This window comes from Mobula hypostoma, chromosome 31 (genome assembly GCF_963921235.1).
Source record: "Mobula hypostoma chromosome 31, sMobHyp1.1, whole genome shotgun sequence".
Lineage (NCBI taxonomy): Eukaryota > Metazoa > Chordata > Chondrichthyes > Myliobatiformes > Myliobatidae > Mobula > Mobula hypostoma.
This window is the reverse complement of record NC_086127.1, coordinates 8,897,647-8,915,675: the sequence shown is the minus strand read 5'-3', so window position 1 is coordinate 8,915,675 and position 18,029 is coordinate 8,897,647. Positions and strand designations below refer to the sequence as shown.

The 18,029-nt window shown below is 54.8% G+C and overlaps 1 protein-coding gene across 1 annotated transcript; it reads right to left on the bottom strand.

Annotated features, from left to right (window-relative positions):
- Positions 1-1,051: 1,051 nt before the first annotated feature.
- gapdh (glyceraldehyde-3-phosphate dehydrogenase) lies at positions 1,052-17,425 on the bottom strand. The gene is made up of 12 exons (XM_063036812.1): positions 17,318-17,425; positions 16,406-16,452; positions 11,628-11,727; positions 11,321-11,427; positions 10,665-10,755; positions 8,211-8,326; positions 7,317-7,398; positions 5,520-5,671; positions 4,810-4,888; positions 4,324-4,407; positions 1,789-1,886; positions 1,052-1,336 (listed from the first exon to the last, which is right to left on the bottom strand). The coding sequence occupies exons 2-12, from the start codon at positions 16,426-16,428 to the stop codon at positions 1,267-1,269; spliced, it is 1,002 nt and encodes a 333-aa protein (XP_062892882.1). The 5' UTR covers positions 16,429-16,452; positions 17,318-17,425; the 3' UTR covers positions 1,052-1,266.
- Between the last annotated feature and the right edge of the window lie 604 nt (positions 17,426-18,029).

The window sequence follows — 18,029 nt, the reverse complement described above, 5'->3', positions numbered from 1 at the left end:
CGTTGAGTTTTTGATGTAGCACAGGAAGAGTTGGGTAGTGTTACCAGGGCAGGCTTGGAATGTGGACTCTTCGATGTAGCTGATCGGCCTATGTGGGTGCCTAAACCCACACCCTAAAATAATAAGAAATAGCAGGAGTCTGCCATCTGGCCCGTCGAACCTGCTCCACCATTCAGTAAGATTATAACTGATCTGGCCGTGGACTCATCTACACCCACCTGCCTTTTCCCCTTAACCCTGCAAAAAATCGATCCAACCTTGCCATAAATATATTTACTGAGGTAGCCTCCACTGCTTCTCTGGGCAGTGTCCTGTATTTAGATAAAGGGGGACAAGACATTAGGAAAAACAGTTCAAGATGAGGACCAGTTCCATCAGACGAAGGGGGAACTGGAGAGACATTGTCCCGAAGGAAGTGGAGAGCTTTAACATCTTCTGACTGAGAGTGGACTGCTGAAAGTGAGGCGATCAGGGAGCTGGGAGCGACTGAAGCTCTCTGGAGCGTGTGAAGCGTTGTGTAGGTAGTGGGGAGGGACTGAGCCAAGGGGAACAGACACCAGATCAGCAGGGCCGGAGCAGGCACAAGCAATGGGCCGAGGCAAAAATGTTGGCGGAATCTGATGGGAGAGGACCGTGCATCACGGACAAAGTGAGGGAGGAGGGCAGCCGGCTGGTTGGACGAGGGTGACGGGCGGCTGCTGAGAGGGTAGCTGGAATGGGGAGTGAAAAGAGACGGGGGAGGGGTGGAAGAAACTACCAGAAGTTAGAGGAGTGGATATCCACATTTCTCAAGGCTGACGCCACGGTCCAACCCTGCACCCACCGGTCATCTCCATTCTAAAAAAGACAACCCGCCCATCCCACTCCGGCTCACCATTTCCCGACCCCACTGGTGCCCCACCAATCCATTCCTGAGGTCCGCAACCTTTCCCAGACCCCCTTCCCCTTCCAATCCCGCCTTTAGGGGGATCTGCAAACTCCCGTCCCCTCCAACCCCCATGCCACCGAGTTTCCCCCCTCCCCCGAGCTCCGAACAAGAACACACAGCAGCTAGGATTCAACGGTTTTTAATAGGGGTCTTGTTGTTTCCACTGGGAGTAGAGGGTGAGTGGGAAGGAAAACCCAACCGTCTTCCGTGTGTGCCTGTCTGCAGGAGGGCTGGTGTGTCTGGGAACGAGGGCAGGAGGCAGGCAGGCAGGCTGGGTGGGTGGGTGGGTGGGGCGGGGGCCAGTGTGTAAACGGAGCAGTTCGCACTCCCTTTCACTTTCACTCCTTGGACGCCATGTGGACAGCAAGGTCGATAACACGGTTGCTGTAGGCAAACTCATTGTCGTACCTGGGGAAGGCAGGAAGGGCAATTGTACATCAGTCTGCAGTAGGTGACCTGGACCCCTTCACACCTGCTCTCAAACCACTCCCCCTCCCCAAACCCACCCACTGGGTGTCATCATGGCTGCTTTCTTCTCTTTAAGAGTCACTGCAATTCAGGTGTTCCAGTCCTGGCAACGGCTCCATAACCCCCCTCTGCGCTCTTTCTAGTTTAACCCCATCCTTCCTGGAACAGGTTGACCGTAGATGCCCAAAGTGCAGCCTCACCGTCTTGTCCCGAATCCCGCATGCGATGCCCTAGGGGTCCTGTACTCCCCCTGCCCCTTCCCAATCCCTGATTGCCCTGGGATTCTCGCTGGCCAGCCCCTCATAGTCCTCAGCTCCCCCCAGATTCTCCAAAACCCACCCAATTCCCTGAACACCAGCCAGGGTGCACCTCCCCGCCCCAGAGACACTCACCAGGAAACCAGTTTGACAAAGTGGTTGGTCAGGGCAATGCCTGCCCCGGCGTCGAAGATGGAGGAGTGGGTGTCACCGTTGAAGTCGCTGGAGACCACCTGTTGGAGACGGAGGCACAGTCAGTGCGCTTGCTCGTGATCCCTACCCTTCCCCCAATCCCGCCGGGCGCCACGCCTCCCCTGGTTCCCGGGGTTTCATGGTCACAGGCTGCACGCCGCCGGCCCATCCTTGTGGGGGGGTGTGTGTGTGTGTAGCCCCCCTCGTTCGATCCTGGGAGCCAGGCCAGAGATACTAACATGGCCCCAGCGTTTCACCCTCATTTCTGGAGATCTATGGTCCTCCCCTACCCCAGGTCCCACCTCAACGCCACCCCATTCCCCCTCCTCGAGGCAGCACAGCCATTCCATTCCCCTCGGCTCGGAGGCTCCACACCTACCCCTTTCCCCCCCTCATGCATCGAGCCTCCGCAGATGACACGAAGGCTGGGGTGGGCGGACGCCACCGTTTACAACGGGCTGCCCAGTGTGAGGTGACGCACGTCAGGAGGGTGAACGTGAAGACCGAAGACAGGGTGAACGCCAGGGTGCTCAGCAGTGCGGAGGAACGGGGGGATCTTGGCGCCCTCAAAGCAGACGAGCAAGTTGACGTGGTGGCCGAGAAGGTGCGTGGTGTGCTGTCGGGGTCGGGGGGGCGTTTGAGTTCAGCAGCCGCTATTGCAGCTGAATAAAACTCCGGTTAGAGCTCACTCATGATACAGTGTGGTTCCTTCAGGTTGTTATAGCCAGGGCTGGTAATGGGGACGAGCTCCCACTACCTGTTCAATGCTCCCAATGACATGCGACTCAAATAGCCTCTGACAACCATGTCCTGCTCCTGGCCTTCACATGGGGCTTAGCTACGAAGCCTGGCGGAACCGTTTCTACTGACAGAAGGGGCAAAGGAGGGTTACTGGTTCCTCAAAGCCAGTCACTTCGGGCAGACGGGGCTCATCAGCCGTGGTTGGCAGCTCACCTGGGAGAAGGAAAGCTCTGACCTGAAGCCTCTGCTGTCTTGTGACTGCACCCGCTCACGGGGAAGGCTTTGGTAGTAAACTGCGAGGGAAAAATCCGGAGCTGGAGTCCCTAAGGCTGTCCTACGTTGAGTCAATGTTGATGGCAATTCCTGCTGGTACCAAACTGCATCGGTCTCTGCCGTTCCTTTGGGTTCATCAGATGCATGGGGAGGGGGCGCCTGCTGCATGGGCAACAGCTTGCTCCCCATATCGTGCTGCCCAGGCTCACCTATCGAGACAGCTGGAATGCAGTAATAAACTCTGACTGATGGAGGCCTCAGACAATACAGAGTTCAGGTCTGGTCCCCTCATTATAAGATGGATGTGGAAGACTTAAGAGAGGGTACGGCAGAGACTTAGCAGGATGAGAGAACGAGTCTTACAAAGAGAGACTGAGCGAGCCTGGGCTTTTCGTTCACGAGCAGTGGAGGATCAATGGGACTTGATAAGAGGTGAATAAACTCCCTCAGCCAGCTACAGGTATCGATTATAACCGATGCTTCGATGACAAACTCCCTGAAGGAGACGGCTATCGATACCCGCACCCGGCTGGAAGCCCAAGAAGAGCCTTTTCTCCCCCCCAACCAGGTATGCCAGGAAAGCGGCTGATCCTTTGATAGCAGGACTGGACAGCCAGACACTTCTCCCCAGCGGCAATGTCTAAAATGAGAGGGCACAGTTTTAAGCTGACTGGAGGAATGTCAGAGCGAAGTGTTAGCAGGTCCACTAGAGACACTTAAGATATTTTTAGATGGGTAGATGAAAATGGAGGGCTTTATGGGTTAGATTGACCGTAAAAGTTCACACACACAAAATACTGGAGGAACTCAGCAGGTCCGGGAGCATCTATGGAAAAGAATACAGTCGACGTTTCGGCAGGACCTGAAGGGTCTCAGCCCGAAACGTTGAATGTTCACTCTTTTCCACAGATGCTGGCTCCTGGCCTGCCGAGTTCTTCTAGCATTTTCTTCGTGTTGCCCGGATTTCAGCATCTGCTGATTTTCCCTCCTTTGTGGTGAGAGTAGAGATTAAAAGGTCAAAGGGCCCACACCAGAGGGTCCCAACCTGAGGAGAACGGACCCCCCGGTTCATGGTAGGGGCCCGGGAGCCCCCGGTCTATACTGTGCTGTCCAGTAGTATATGTCCCATCCCAACATAGAGCTCCCCCACCTCCAGTGATCTGACCACACAGACCCATTCCCCACCCCGCCAATCTCAGGCAGCCCTCAGAGCCTGTGGCAGTACACCAGTCCCTCCCGGAACCAGACACCACCAAGCCACAGGCGTCTGACCCACACGCACTTCCTGTGGTTAACACTTTCCCCATCGGCCCTCTCAATGCCACACACTTTTTGAAATCGCTCCCCGAGGTGTGACCCCAGACAAGCTTCCTCCTCTCCCCACCGCCCCATACTGAAGGCCAGCAACACCCCCACCCCCCATTCCCGTCTCTCTGCGCCAAGCATCGCCCCACACACACTGACCTGGTCCTCTGTGTATCCCAGAATTCCCTTCATGGGCCCCTCGGCGGCCTCCTTCACTGCGTGCTTAATCTCGTCGTACGTGGCCTGAGGAGAGAGATTGTGGGTTGTCACCAGTCTTTTCTGACACCCACCGCTACAACAAATGCCCCAAAACCCCACAGACATGTCTCTACGCCACACCACCCACTCCCCCACCAATTTGTACTCCCCAGCCGGACACAGCACAGGCCGGGAGCCGGGCAATAAACGCTGGCTTCTGGACGGATAATGGCGATTGTCACCGGGAGCCGAGCGATAAATGCCGGCCTCTGGACGGATAACGGTGATGGTCACCGGGAGACGGGCGACAAACGCCGGCCTCTGGACGGATAATGGTGATGATCACTGAAGGCAGATGCAGTTGGAGCCCCATCGACCCCAGACACTCCACCCAACCCCCGCCCCACACACACACACAAATCCCGGCGACCCATCCCGAAAACTTACGCCCTTGTTGAGACGGCAGGTGAGGTCAACCACGGAGACATTGGGTGTGGGTACACGGAATGCCATCCCAGTCAGCTTGCTGCGGCCGGTGGGAGGAGGGAGGAGGGAGGAGAGAGAGGTGTAAGAGTTAGACAGACAGATAAGTGAGGTAAGAGGGACATGACAGTGGCACTCCCTGTCCTAACACCCCTCCAGAAACCCATGGACAGCACCCCAGACCAGCAAGCACCCTCAGCCTGGGGGAAGAAGGGAGGTAGGGAGGAGTCCACCACTTCTGGTCCAGGCAGTGAGGGCCCTTTAACCCCACACCCTGAGGGCAACACTTGACGCCTTTCACCCTGATACAAATTTTTTCCCTCAGCCCCCCCACAACCTGATGAATGTTGACCCTATTGGTCCAAGGTGAATCCCTTTCCTTCCATCGGTGACCCCTCACCGACCTCAGCGATGAACCCGAACCTTGTTGGCCCCTGCCATGACCCCGTTACCCACCTGTCAACCTCGGGGAAGACCCCTAGACCCCAGCGTCGACCGACCCATCCACCCATTGACCCCCCCTGACCTCTGACCCCTGGCAATGAGCATCACAACAACCCGGAGCCCTACTTGCCGAGTTGCGCTCAGACCCCTCCTGTCAGGCTCGGTGGTATCTCCTGACCCCTCCCATTAATGTGGCGGTAACGCCTCCACCCCCTGAACCAGTGACCTACCCGTTCAGCTCCGGGATGACCTTGCCCACGGCCTTGGCAGCGCCGGTGGAGGCCGGGATGATGTTCTGGTGAGCACCACGACCGTCCCGCCACAACTTCCCTGACGGGCCATCCACCGTCTTCTGTGTGGCCGTGTAGGCGTGGACCGTCGTCTGCATGAAACGGGGAGAAACGGCGACTATTACATGGAGGGGAGGGGATGGGAGAGGCGTGTACGCGCGCGGGACCGTCGTCTGCAGGGGGGAGAAACGGTCCTCAACACGCGACAGGCAGAGGTGTACGCGCACTTGGCTGTGGAGTGCGGCAGGAAGAGAAAGATGGACATGGAATGCCACTGTGACCTGCAAGGTGGGAAATGCAGGCATGACACAAGACACAGAGAACCAGAATGCAGACCGTCACGGTGCACGGCAGAGCGTAACACGGATTGGGGAGGGATTTGAGTAGGGGGAACAAACAGGCTGTTACACGGGACGGGTCGGATTTGAGTAGGGGGAACAAACAGACTGTTACACAGGGACGGGTCGGATTTGAGTAGGGGGAACAAACAGGCTGTTACACGGGACGGGTCGGATTTGAGTAGGGGGAACAAACAGGCTGTTACACGGGACGGGTCGGATTTGAGTAGGGGGAACAAACAGACTGTTACACAGGGAGGGATTTGAGTGGGGGAACAAACAGACCATTATACAGGGAGGGATTTGAGCGGGGGAACAAACAGACCATTATACAGGGAAAGATTTGAGTGGGGGAACAAACAGACCATTATACAGCGAGGGATTTGAGTGGGGGAACAAACAGACCATTATACAGGGAGGGATTTGAGTGGGGGAACAAACAGACCATTATACAGGATTTGAGGGATTTGAGACAGAGTGGGGGAACAAACAGACCATTATACAGGGAGGGATTTGAGTGGGGGAACAAACAGACCATTATACAGGGAGGGATTTGAGTGGGGGAACAAACAGACCATTATACAGGGAGGGATTTGAGTGGGGGAACAAACAGACCATTATACAGGGAGGGATTTGAGTGGGGGAACAAACAGACCATTATACAGGGAGGGATTTGAGTGGGGGAACAAACAGACCATTATACAGGGAGGGATTTGAGTGGGGGAACAAACAGACCATTATACAGGGAGGGATTTGAGTGGGGGAACAAACAGACCATTATACAGGGAAGGATTTGAGTGGGGGAACAAACAGACCGTTATACAGGGAGGGATTTGAGTGGGGGAACAAACAGACCATTATACAGGGAGGGATTTGAGTGGGGGAACAAACAGACCATTATACAGGGAGGGATTTGAGTGGGGGAACAAACAGACCATTATACAGGGAGGGATTTGAGTGGGGGAACAAACAGACCATTATACAGGGAGGGATTTGAGTGGGGGAACAAACAGACCGTTATACAGGGAGGGATTTGAGTGGGGGAACAAACAGACCGTTATACAGGGAGGGATTTGAGTGGGGGAACAAACAGACCATTATACAGGGAAAGATTTGAGTGGGGGAACAAACAGACCATTATACAGGGAGGGATTTGAGTGGGGGAACAAACAGACCATTATACAGGGAGGGGTTTGAGTGGGGGAACAAACAGACCGTTATACAGGGAGGGGTTTGAGTGGGGGAACAAACAGACCGTTATACAGGGAGGGATTTGAGTGGGGGAACAAAGACCGTTACACAGGATGGGGGAGGGGTGTACAGGTGCGGGTCTGCACACGGGTACCGGGAGACGAACAGTCACGATGTGTGCGCGCGCACACCACAGGAAGCAACTCACCATCAGCCCCTCGACAATGCCGAACTTGTCGTTGACAACCTTCGCCAGGGGTGCCAGGCAGTTGGTGGTACAGGAGGCATTGCTGGAGGAAGAGACAGGGGATGGTCAATGGGTCAAGAACCAGGTGGTCGCAGGGCAGGGGGAGCTGGATCCGGTCCAGGTGGGGAGGGACAAAGAGTAGCGGGGAGGAAGTGGGTGTAGGGTTGGAGGGGCATCTGTGAGTCAGAGGGACGGTGTGCAGGGGGATTTGTTTGGATGGAAAGTCTTGTTGACCCGGGGGGGGGGCAGTGAGGGGGTTTCCAGGCGAGCTCTGCAAATCAGAGTGCATGGGATTGGGGTAATCCTGGGATGGAGAGGGGCTTGCTGGAGGATGGAGGCCATTCCAGGGATGGGGAGGGGCTTGCGGGTTGAGGGAGAGGGAGGGTCCCATGGTTTGGCCAGAGGAGTCCTGTGATGAGATGTTTGGGTGGGCCGGGATTGCAGGATAGGTTTGGTGCGTCTCTGTGAGAGTCCCAGGATTAGATCTCAACTTCATTGACTGGTGCAGGCTGCTGTTCCTGGGACAGCCGTGGGCTCATTGGGTGGGGGAGGACACTGAATTCACTGGGGGAGGGTGGTGTGTAGTTGCTGAATTTGCAAGGGTGAGGACACATCCTGAGATGGGGAAGGGGCTTGTTGGCAAGGGGTTTGGGGTGATGTGGCCAGAGAGGTTGAAATTCCTGGGACTGGGGTGAGCATTTTGGGTTGCAGTGGGGGGGGGGTCCTGGACTCTGAAGGGGTTTCCTAGGAAACCCCTTCACCTGATTGGGAACCTGGTGGGGGGGTGGGAATGTGGGTAGAGGAAGGGTTGGGGAGCGAGACAGGCAGAGGGGTTGGTGGGGGGAGTTGTCTCACCTGACGATAGTCATGCTCTTGTCATATTTATCGTGATTCACCCCCACCACGAACATGGGGGCATCAGCGCTGGGGGCTGAAATGATCACCCGCTTGGCCCCTCCCTTCAGGTGAGCCTGGGGGAGTGGGGGAAGAGAGAGAGAGAGAGAAGGTCACGTCGAACCGCGGGCCTCTGGTCAAATCCTGCTTCCCTGCACTCCCCTCCCCCAGCTAACTAGTGATTAGTGGTGTCCCACAAGGATCTGTTCTGGGACCTCTACTTTTCGTGATTTTTATTAACAACCTGGATGTGGGGGTAGAAGAGTGGGTTGGCAAGTTTGCAGACAACACAAAGGTTGGTGGTGTTGTAGATAGTGTAGAGGGTTGTCAAAGATTGCAGAGAGACATTGATAGGATGCAGAAGTGGGCTGAGAAGTGGCAGATGGAGTTCAACCCGGAGAAGTGTGAGGTGGTACACTTTGGAAGGACAAACTCCAAGGCAGAGTACAAAGTAAATGGCAGGATACTTGGTTGTGTGGAGGAGCAGAGGGATCTGGGGGTACATGTCCACAGATCCCTGAAAGTTGCCTCACAGGTGGATAGGGTAGTTAAGAAAGCTTATGGGGTGTTAGCTTTCATAAGTCGAGGGATAGAGTTTAAGAGTCGCGATGTAATGATGCAGCTCTATAAAACTCTGGTTAGGCCACACTTGGAGTACTGTGTCCAGTTCTGGTCACCTCACTATAGGAAGGATGTGGAAGCATTGGAAAGGGTACAGAGGAGATTTACCAGGATGCTGCCTGGTTTAGAAAGTATGCATTATGATCAGAGATTAAGGGAGCTAGGGCTTTACTCTTTGGAGAGAAGGAGGATGAGAGGAGACATGATAGAGGTGTACAAGATAATAAGAGGAATAGATAGAGTGGATAGCTAGTGCCTCTTCCCCAGGGCACCACTGCTCAATACAAGAGGACATGGCTTTAAGGTAAGGGGTGGGAAGTTCAAGGGGAATATTAGAGGAAGGTTTGTTTACTCAGAGAGTGGTTGGTGCGTGGAATGCACTGCCTGAGTCAGTGGTGGAGGCAGATACACTAGTGAAGTTTAAGAGACTACTAGACAGGTATATGGAGGAATTTAAGGTGGGGGCTTATATGGGAGGCAGGGTTTGAGGGTTGGCACAACATTGTGGGCCAAAGGGCCTGTACTTTGGTGTACTATTCTATGTTCTATTAACCCACAGAGGGAGCGATCTCCTTCACAGCCCTCTCCCCTCCCCCAAAGAAAACCCTGCCCACCTCCATCACCAACAGAGCAGCCCAACCCCAGCCCTCCAGGCCCAGAGTGAGGAACGAGGAGCGTGTGGTTAGAGCAGAAACCTCCGCCACCCCCTCTCCCTTCTTCCAGGTTTCACCCCACCCCGTGAACGAGGCCTAACCAACATCGTTCAACTTGTGTCCAATTGATAGTTAAAAAAACACATCATTTCAATATACAGATCATTAGAATAGATGATGATTATGTCATGTTTCACTATATTTGATATATTTAGGTTATAAGACCATAGTTCTGGATACGCCCACCATAGTAAACGTCCTGTCCACATCCACCCTATCGAGTCTTTTCAACATTCAACTGGTTTCAATGAGATCATACCCCCTGCCCCCCCCAACATTCTTCTGAATCCCAGTGAGTACAGGCCCCAAGCTGCCAAACGCTCCTATTTCATTTCCAGAACCATCCTTGTGAACCTCCCCTGGACTCTCTCCAAAGACAACACATCCTTTCTGAGATACGGGCCCGAAACTGTCGGCAGTACTCCAACTCCGGCCTGACTGGTGTCTGATAAAGCCTCAGCGTTATCTCCTTGCTTTCATATCCTATTCCCCTTGAAATAAATAATGTTGAGTATGTCATTCCATTTTGCTCTTCCTGATTAAGATAATTAGCTTTTTGTGCAGATTTGCTGACCCAGCTTACCACGTTGCCGGCCAGACTGTGATGGAGACTGCCTGCAGCAGACGGCTGGTCAGGGATGCAACCGTCTGCGACCACTCCCTCGCTCCTCTCGCCGAGCCAATGTTCAATCTGATGGACTACTCAATCCTGACAGCAAGCAACCTCGCCTTGCAGACTAGCCTCCTGTGCAGGAGTTTGTACAAAGGCCTTCGCTGAAGTCCAAGGAGCTAATGTCGACCTTGCTCGTAATCACCATGGTAAATTTCAAACTTACCGATCGCATTCCTGCTGTCCTTCTCCTCCTGTCCCCTTCACTTGGCACCTTGTGCCCCCCCCCACTTAACTCTGTTACAATGACACCCTGCTCCCCGCTCCACGTCCCGACGTCAGGAATGAACTCTCCAGGAGGCAAGCAAAGTTCTCCCTGCTGTCTCTCGGCAAATGAGAACAGGTCACTCTCCCACCCCCCCCCCCCCGCCATCTGCCGCGAATTCTCCCCCCACATCCTGCCGTACTCACCGAAGCCTTCTCGGTGGTGGTGAAAACTCCCGTGGACTCCACAACGTATTCGGCTCCAGCACTACTCCACTTGATGTGGGCAGGGTCCCGTCTGGTGGGGGAAAGAGGAGAGTTTGTGGCTGTCTGTGGTGGGGGTGTTAAATCAGCTGCCAATCCCACTTTCCCTGAAGCTGTCACAGGGGTCCTGAGGTCAACACAGCCACTCCCCCCACCCCCACAGACATCTCCCCTGCTGTCCCAGGGGTGGAGAGTTATGACGACAACGCAAGCCACCCAAGCCGTTACGGGCTCAGAGGGAAACATAGGCCCCTGAAATCCACCACTGTTGTCCTAAGGTCAACTTCAGCCCCGTTCCAATCCCGTCCTGAAGTCAACCCAGCCGTCCATCTGACTACATCCCAGGGGTCCTGAGGTCAAACCAGCACCCATCCCCAGTGTCCTGAGGTCAAACCAGCACCCATCACCAACACAGGGTCCTGAGGTCAAACCAGCACCCAACCCCAGGGTCCTGAGATCAAACCAGCACCCACACAGGGTCCTGAGGTCAAACCAGGCCCATATACCTATTCCCACTCTCCCACCCTGCAGTCATGATACAAGACTGCCACCTCAGCGTAGTAACCCCCAGACCCACCCAACCCCTCTCCCAGACTCACTCCTGGAAGACGGTGATGGCTTTGCCGTTGATGACCAGTTTCCCACCATCCACTTTGACTGTGCCCTTGAATCGTCCGTGGGTGGAGTCGTAGTTGAACATGTATGCCTGGGGGTGGGGGTTGTGCAGAGAGAGAGAGAGAGAGAGAAACTGGTGAGATCAGCAGGAGCAGCGTCTGTGGGGAGGGGGAAGAGGGAGGGAGGGAAGGACCATGGGAGTGAGGTAGATTGGAGAGGAAGGGGGTGTAAGGGGATTAGCCCCATTGATGGTTTGACAGGGGGGTGGAGATGAAGGAGGGCTGCACTCACCATGTAGCTGAGGTCGATGAAGGGGTCGTTGATGGCCACGACCTCCACCTTGGGGTTCGCCATGGCGGCCCGGGTCACCAGGCGCCCGATGCGGCCAAACCTGTGGGGGTAGAGGGAGCGGCTCGGTCACACAGAGAGAGGGAATCTTCCGGAAGCCCCAGCCGGCTACGGCCGCTCCGAGAGGCAGCCCACACACTAAGCCCCAAACTGACCCCAGTGAGCCGCCCACTGCTCCCTCTCCACAGCCCAGGACCAGTCCCACAGCAGCCCCCTGCCCATCATCACTGCAATGACCAATCTAACATCAATCCACCACTAACCCTTAACCTCACACTCTCCCCCCACTCCCATACCCATCCCACGGCCCTGTTCCAGCCCCCCATCGATCCCACACTGACCCGAACCACAATCAGGTGCCATGAAATCTGTCGTTGTGCAGCAGGATTGTGCAACATGTAAAATATACTGTAAGTTACAGGAAAAACTAAGATTTAAGATGGATTTTATCTCTTACATCCATCTCACAACATAGAAATGATCTGCAGCACATTACAGGCCCTTCGGCCCAGTGTTGTGTCAACTGTGCAACCTACTCTACAGCCTGCCTAGAACTTCCCCTACCGCACAGCCCTCTATTTTCTAAGCTCCATGCATGTACCGTATTGTATCCAAATAGTCTCCGTTACTGTGCCCAGGCAATAAGAAGGGAAATCTGGGAGGACTTTGCCCAGACGATAAAACAAACAAAAAATAACTAAGTATTGCAAAAGAGAGTAAAACAGTGAAGAAATGTTCACGGGTTCAATGTCCATTTGGAAAGAAGCTGTTCCTGAATCGCTGAGTGTGTGTCTCCAGGCTCCATGGTGGTGGTAATGAGGAGAGGGCATGTTCTGGGTGGTGGGGTCCTTACTGACAGATACTGAGGCATCGCCTTATGAGGATGCGGCCAACGTGCAGACCTTATTTAAAACGCAGAGCCCAGGCTGGACAGTTACAGGAGTTTCTGAGACCCAGGATCGACTGGTGCTTGAAAAGGGGAGAACTCATTAGCGACAGACACAGGAATGCTGGAGGAACTTGGCAGGACTGGCTCAGGATAGGTCCGTGCATGGGGGGGGGGGGGGAGGAGAGAGAGTGAGAGAGTGAGAGAGACAGACAGACAGACAGACATTGAAGAGGTGAGTAAGGCAGGTCAGCGGATGTCTTACTAGGTCACATCTAGTAGACTAGATCGAATGGGACACAGGCCGAACGAGCCAAATGCACACACAACCCTCTCAGGAGGCAGAAGAGGGCTGTTTTTTTTCTCGTCAGTCTTACAACGACAGGTGTGTAAAAAGGGCCTGAAGGGGTTCATTGGGGACCCGAGTCACCCCAACCACAAACTGTTCCAGTTGCTGTACCGGGAAACAGTACCACAGCATTAAAGCCAGGACTGGACATATAGACAGAGATGTAAGATAAAGACTTTTACTCCTCATGCACATGAAGGACGTAAGTGATAAAGTCACCTGCGAGCAGTGGAGTGCCGCAGGAGTTGGTGCCGAGACGGCTGCTGTTCGCTCTCTACATTGAACAGTTTGGGTCAGCGTGCTTGCGGGCCACAGCAGAACCGGTGGTGCGGTGCCGTCTCTGGTCACCGGATCTAGATCCGCTAGGAAAGTGGGCCCAGCAAGTGGTTAGGACCCTACTACGCCACCAGAGAAGTTGCTTCATCTCCAGTGCATAGAATAGTGGTTTTTTAATCCCCCCACATAAAAATTTCAAAAAGTCTTTTTTCTCTTCCTGAATGGATAATTATGTTTTCCATTATTATACATTCTATATCAGATTAATACCATGCATGATATTGATAATGTTAATTTTACCTTCTTTATGTATTGTTATTATATGAGGTAATTCTCCTCGTTTGTATAGATGCTCTTTTTAAATCAATAAAAAAATTTAAAAAAACTATGGATGTCACTGTGTGCTTTGATGTTGCAATGATGCATGTGTGATAAACAAGAGTTAACCTTTAATTGCAGAACAATGTGCAAAGTTCTTGTTTACAGGCTGAGGCTGGAATGCCCTTACAGGGGTTTACAAAATCAGCAGGGGCGTGAATGCACAGTCAGTCTTCTCCCCCCACCCCCCCACCAATGGCCGGGCGTCTCAAAAACCCCAAGGGCATGGGTTTAATGGGAAAGATTTAAAAGGGGCAACTTTATTTTGGGTGGTGAATATAGAGAGGCAACACAATTTTGGCAAGTTCATGGAAAGGATGAGGTTTAGACGGCTGGTATCAGTTGCTCCACCTGGGCCGGGATGAAATGGAAAATACCAGCGGACATAAGGTCGGTGCGGGGGGGGGGGGCGCAAGTTCAAAGAAGTGCAGGGTAAGTGTTTTTTTTAAAAATGACACCATAAGACATAGCAACAGAATTAGGCCATTTGGCCCATCGAGTCTGTGCCACCAATCAATCCCCTCCTCAACCCAACTCCCCAGCCTTCTTCCCGTAACCTTTGATGCCATGTCCAACCCTACGACCTGGCCCCCACAGCTACCTGTTCACCAAGCTCTGGTCAAAGAAATTACTCTGCATCTCTGTTTTAAACGGATTTCCCTCTATCCTGAGGCTGTGCCCTCTTGTCCTAGAATCCCCCACCATGGGAAACATCCTTTGCACATCTACTGTCTGGTCCTTTCAATATCTGAAAGGTTTCAATGAGATCCTCCTTATTCACCTGAATTCCAGTGAGTACAGACCCAGAGACATCAAATGTTCCTCGTGTGATTACCCTTTCATTCCCGGAATCATCCTTGCCAACCTCCTCTGAACCCTCTCCAATGCCAGCACATCTTTTCTCAGATGCGGAGCCCAAAACTGTTCACAATACCTGAGGTGAGGCCTCACCAGGGCCTTATAAAGCCTCAGCATCACGTCCCTGCTCTTGTATTCCAGACATTGCTTTGCACACTGGTGGGACGCCCAGTTGGTGATTCTATCGTGGTGATTATTCTCAGATGGATGTACTGAGCGTGCCCACAGGGAAATGAGCCTCAGGGCTGGAAAGGGTGACTTTGATAAGAAATTTGCGTTGCATATGGACCAGCGGGAATGGAAGGGTTGGGCACGCAGAGGGATTTAGTCGGGCATCTATTTGTTAATTTAGATAGTTCAGTGTGGGCTGTTTCTGTACTCATACTGCTCCCAGTCCCAGACTACAGGCCCAACGGGGACGAGCAGGAGAAAATCTGCAGAAGCCCACCGACGGGTCTCTCTTCTCCACAGATGCTGCCTGACCTGCTGAGTGCACAGCTTTGTGGGCCGAAGGGCCTGTACTGTGCTGCAGGCTTTCTATGTTTCCTCCAGCAACTTGGTTGTGCGCTTTGCGAACCCACGACGGGTCCATCCCAACCGACAGGAGGCAAGCACTTCAAACAGGGGAGGAGGGAGAGGGGGCGTGGGACCCCGGCCAGGAGCTCACTCCGCCATCCCACGGGATTATATTTTTTTATTGGGGAAGACCGGAGCACCCTCGGCGAGGCAGAGATGAAAGGCTCGACGCAGACAAGAATATCTGCAGGCGCTGGAAGTCCAATGCAACGTTTCCGGCAAAGACCCTTCATCAGGATTGAACATTGCAGGAGCGCCACTGGGGTTGTGAGATGCAAACAGAGGTGGCTCGATTATGTTACCCCACATTGATGTACTCCAGTTCCCACCATCTATCTGGTTGAGAGTGTCTTCTGCTCCCAGAGGGGCGGGAGAAGCAGCTGCAGCGCCCCCGCCTGCCATCTCCCCGCCGGGGACGGCCTTTAAAGGGCTCCTGAGTTCCCTCTGCACAACGCCACCCTCAGCCATCAGCTCCATCTCACCCCCACCACACACAAACTGGTTTTCTCTTCCCCAGCACTCGACCTCACGCTCTTTCTCCGTGTGCACACTTGATGCAGGCTCTCGTTTTACAACCCACCCCCTTCCCCCGGCGCAACCGGATGTAAAAAATTCTTGGGAGATCCGTGGCTCACACACCTTCTGGTTTTAAATGTCTCTCCCTCCTTTGGGAATAATCCCGCATTGAATCCAAAAACTGAAGAGATCCCGTTCGTCTGAATAAACTCGTCCCTGTAAGCCCCCAACCCCAGCACTTGCCCCGCTACCCTCCCCCTCTCCTCCCGGCAGCTCACTTCCCCTTCCCTCACTCCCCAATTCTCTTTCCTCCAATCCCCCATCCTTTCTCTTCTTCCCTCTATTAACCCCACCCCTACCCCTACCCGTGAAGGGGCGGCTGAAGGGACGCTGAAGGGAACGGGAGCCTAGGCCGGGCAGGGAAGACCCGAACCCAACCGACCCCGCCCCGTCTGCCAGCGTCCCAGCTCACTCCGTGACGGCCAGCACGTACACTCCCCACTGAACTGAACAGCGACCGTCCGGGTCACGTCCCGCACGTCTCATCCGAGCAGCAGGATGAATCAGGCCCCGATTTCACGCTCCCCACCTCCCTGTGACACCGGAGTTCGGCGTGAGTCAGCGGAGCTGCCGCTCCGTCTGCTGACCCCTGGTTTAGCGAGGTATTTCCCTCCCCACCCCCACACACCTCGCAGCCTGTGGAAACTACTCTTAGATATAGAAACCAAGCATGGTAAAAAGCAGGGACCTGAGGCAGGCGGCTCTAGAGGAGATGCGGCACCGGCCCGAGCCGACCCCACCCCCAGGCACTGCTGGAAAGCAGGGGTGGGCCGTTTCTCGTCCCGGAATCCCCGTCCATCTTTCCCTGTGCCCCTCACTCACCCGTTGATGCCGATCTTCACCATGCTGCCTTAGTTAGGGGAGACGTGCTGCGAAGACAGAGCGAAAGAGAGTGAGAACGGCTCGGTCCGGCCCGACCACCTTTATACCGTCACGGAGCGCCGCCCCCCGCGTCACACAGGCCTCACAAAGCGCGGGCAATGACTGAACTCACACCCCGGGGACGGGCCCGGCTCGTCACACACCCGGGACAGCCCCACAAAGCGCGGGCAATGACCTGGCACACATTAGCTGATCGAGCACCCGGCCCAGGACCAATTTAACACAGCGTGGGAAATGACCTAATGCACAGATCGGCTCATCGTCCGGGACAGACCCGAAAACATGACGAGGGACAGACACAGTCCCGTCCCTGGCCGCTGAGAGGGGTCGTGGGGGCAGATTCCTCTAGCGCCTTGACCTCCCCTCCTCTCATCTCACTTTCTCCTCCCCACTCACCTTTGCCTTTCTCCGCCATCGCCATTCCGGCCGCTAATCCCTCTCCCTCACTCTATTTCACCCAATTTCTTCCTCCTCCCCCCTCTCACCAACCCCATACGCTCACATACCCACCCTCTACCACCTCTCTCACCCTCTTTCTTCCATCCCATCCTCCCCTCCCGCCAATTTCTCTCTTCCGCTTCTGTTCCCTCCCCCACTTCTTCTTTCTTGTCTCCCCACCTCATCCAGTCCCGCTCCTGCCACCGCGCTCTCGCCATCCCTTCACGTCTGCTCTCTCCCCCACCCCACTTTCCACCGCAATTTCTCTGCCCCATTCTCTTTTGCTGTCCTTCAATCACTTTTCCTCACCTACCCCCTCCTCTGCCCCAATCGTTTCTCCCTGACTCCTCCACACCTGCCTCTCCCCGGGATTGGGCTTCATAAGTCCCCCATTCCCCTCCTCTCCCCCTCTACCTTCGGGGATTGTTGATAACGGGAGGATCGCTCTCTGCTCCTGATCGCCAGCGAGTGATGCCGGGAGCTGGGCAGGGCTACGGGCCTTTATAGCAGAGCCGCCTCTCCTCCCCTCCCCTCCCTCTCCCGTCACCGGCGGCTGTAACCTGAAACCCAAGGGCAAACTCACAGACCAAGGGCACTGGCTTAAAGGCGCAGTCCCGTGCGCCGGTGGGAAGGGGAGGGAGTCTGAGGGGCGGCAGAAGCCGAGCACAGGCCGGAGAGGAGGGCAATCGCTAGGGGACGGGGCAGAACTCTCAGAGTGGGGCGTAGGGGGCACAGGGGTAGGCGGCGGGCCAAGCGGGAGTCAAAGTCGGTGAGGATTGCGGGGCCAAGAGGGGGTTAAGAAGACAGGCGTGCAGAGACCAGAAGGATTTCAGAGCCGGAGAGAGTGTGTGGAGAAAGGATTTCAGAGCCGGAGAGAGTGTGTGGAGAAAGGATTTCAGAGCCGGAGAGAGTGTGTGGAGAAAGGATTTCAGAGGCGGGAGGGGTGAAGGGGCTCACAGACGGGGTGGGGGTGTGGCTCCAGGTAACGGAGGAAGTTACCTGAGGAGATCACAGAGACGGGGCACGGTAAGGGTCGCAGGGGGTTACAGAGACAGAAAGGGTTAAAGGGGCCGGAGGAATTCCAGAGACGGGGAGGCTGCAGGGGTTCAAAGTGACAAGGAGGGTT

Bases quoted from the DNA above. Each gene is read 5' to 3' on its own strand.
- gapdh (XM_063036812.1), bottom strand. From the start codon at position 16,428: ATGGTGAAGATCGGCATCAACGG. The intron at 8,327-10,664 runs GTGAGTACGGCA...CCACTCCCCCAG, and splicing joins CCACCACCGAGAAGGCTTCG to GCTCACCTGAAGGGAGGGGC. The intron at 7,399-8,210 runs GTGAGACAACTC...CTCTTCCTCCAG, and splicing joins AAGAGCATGACTATCGTCAG to CAATGCCTCCTGTACCACCA.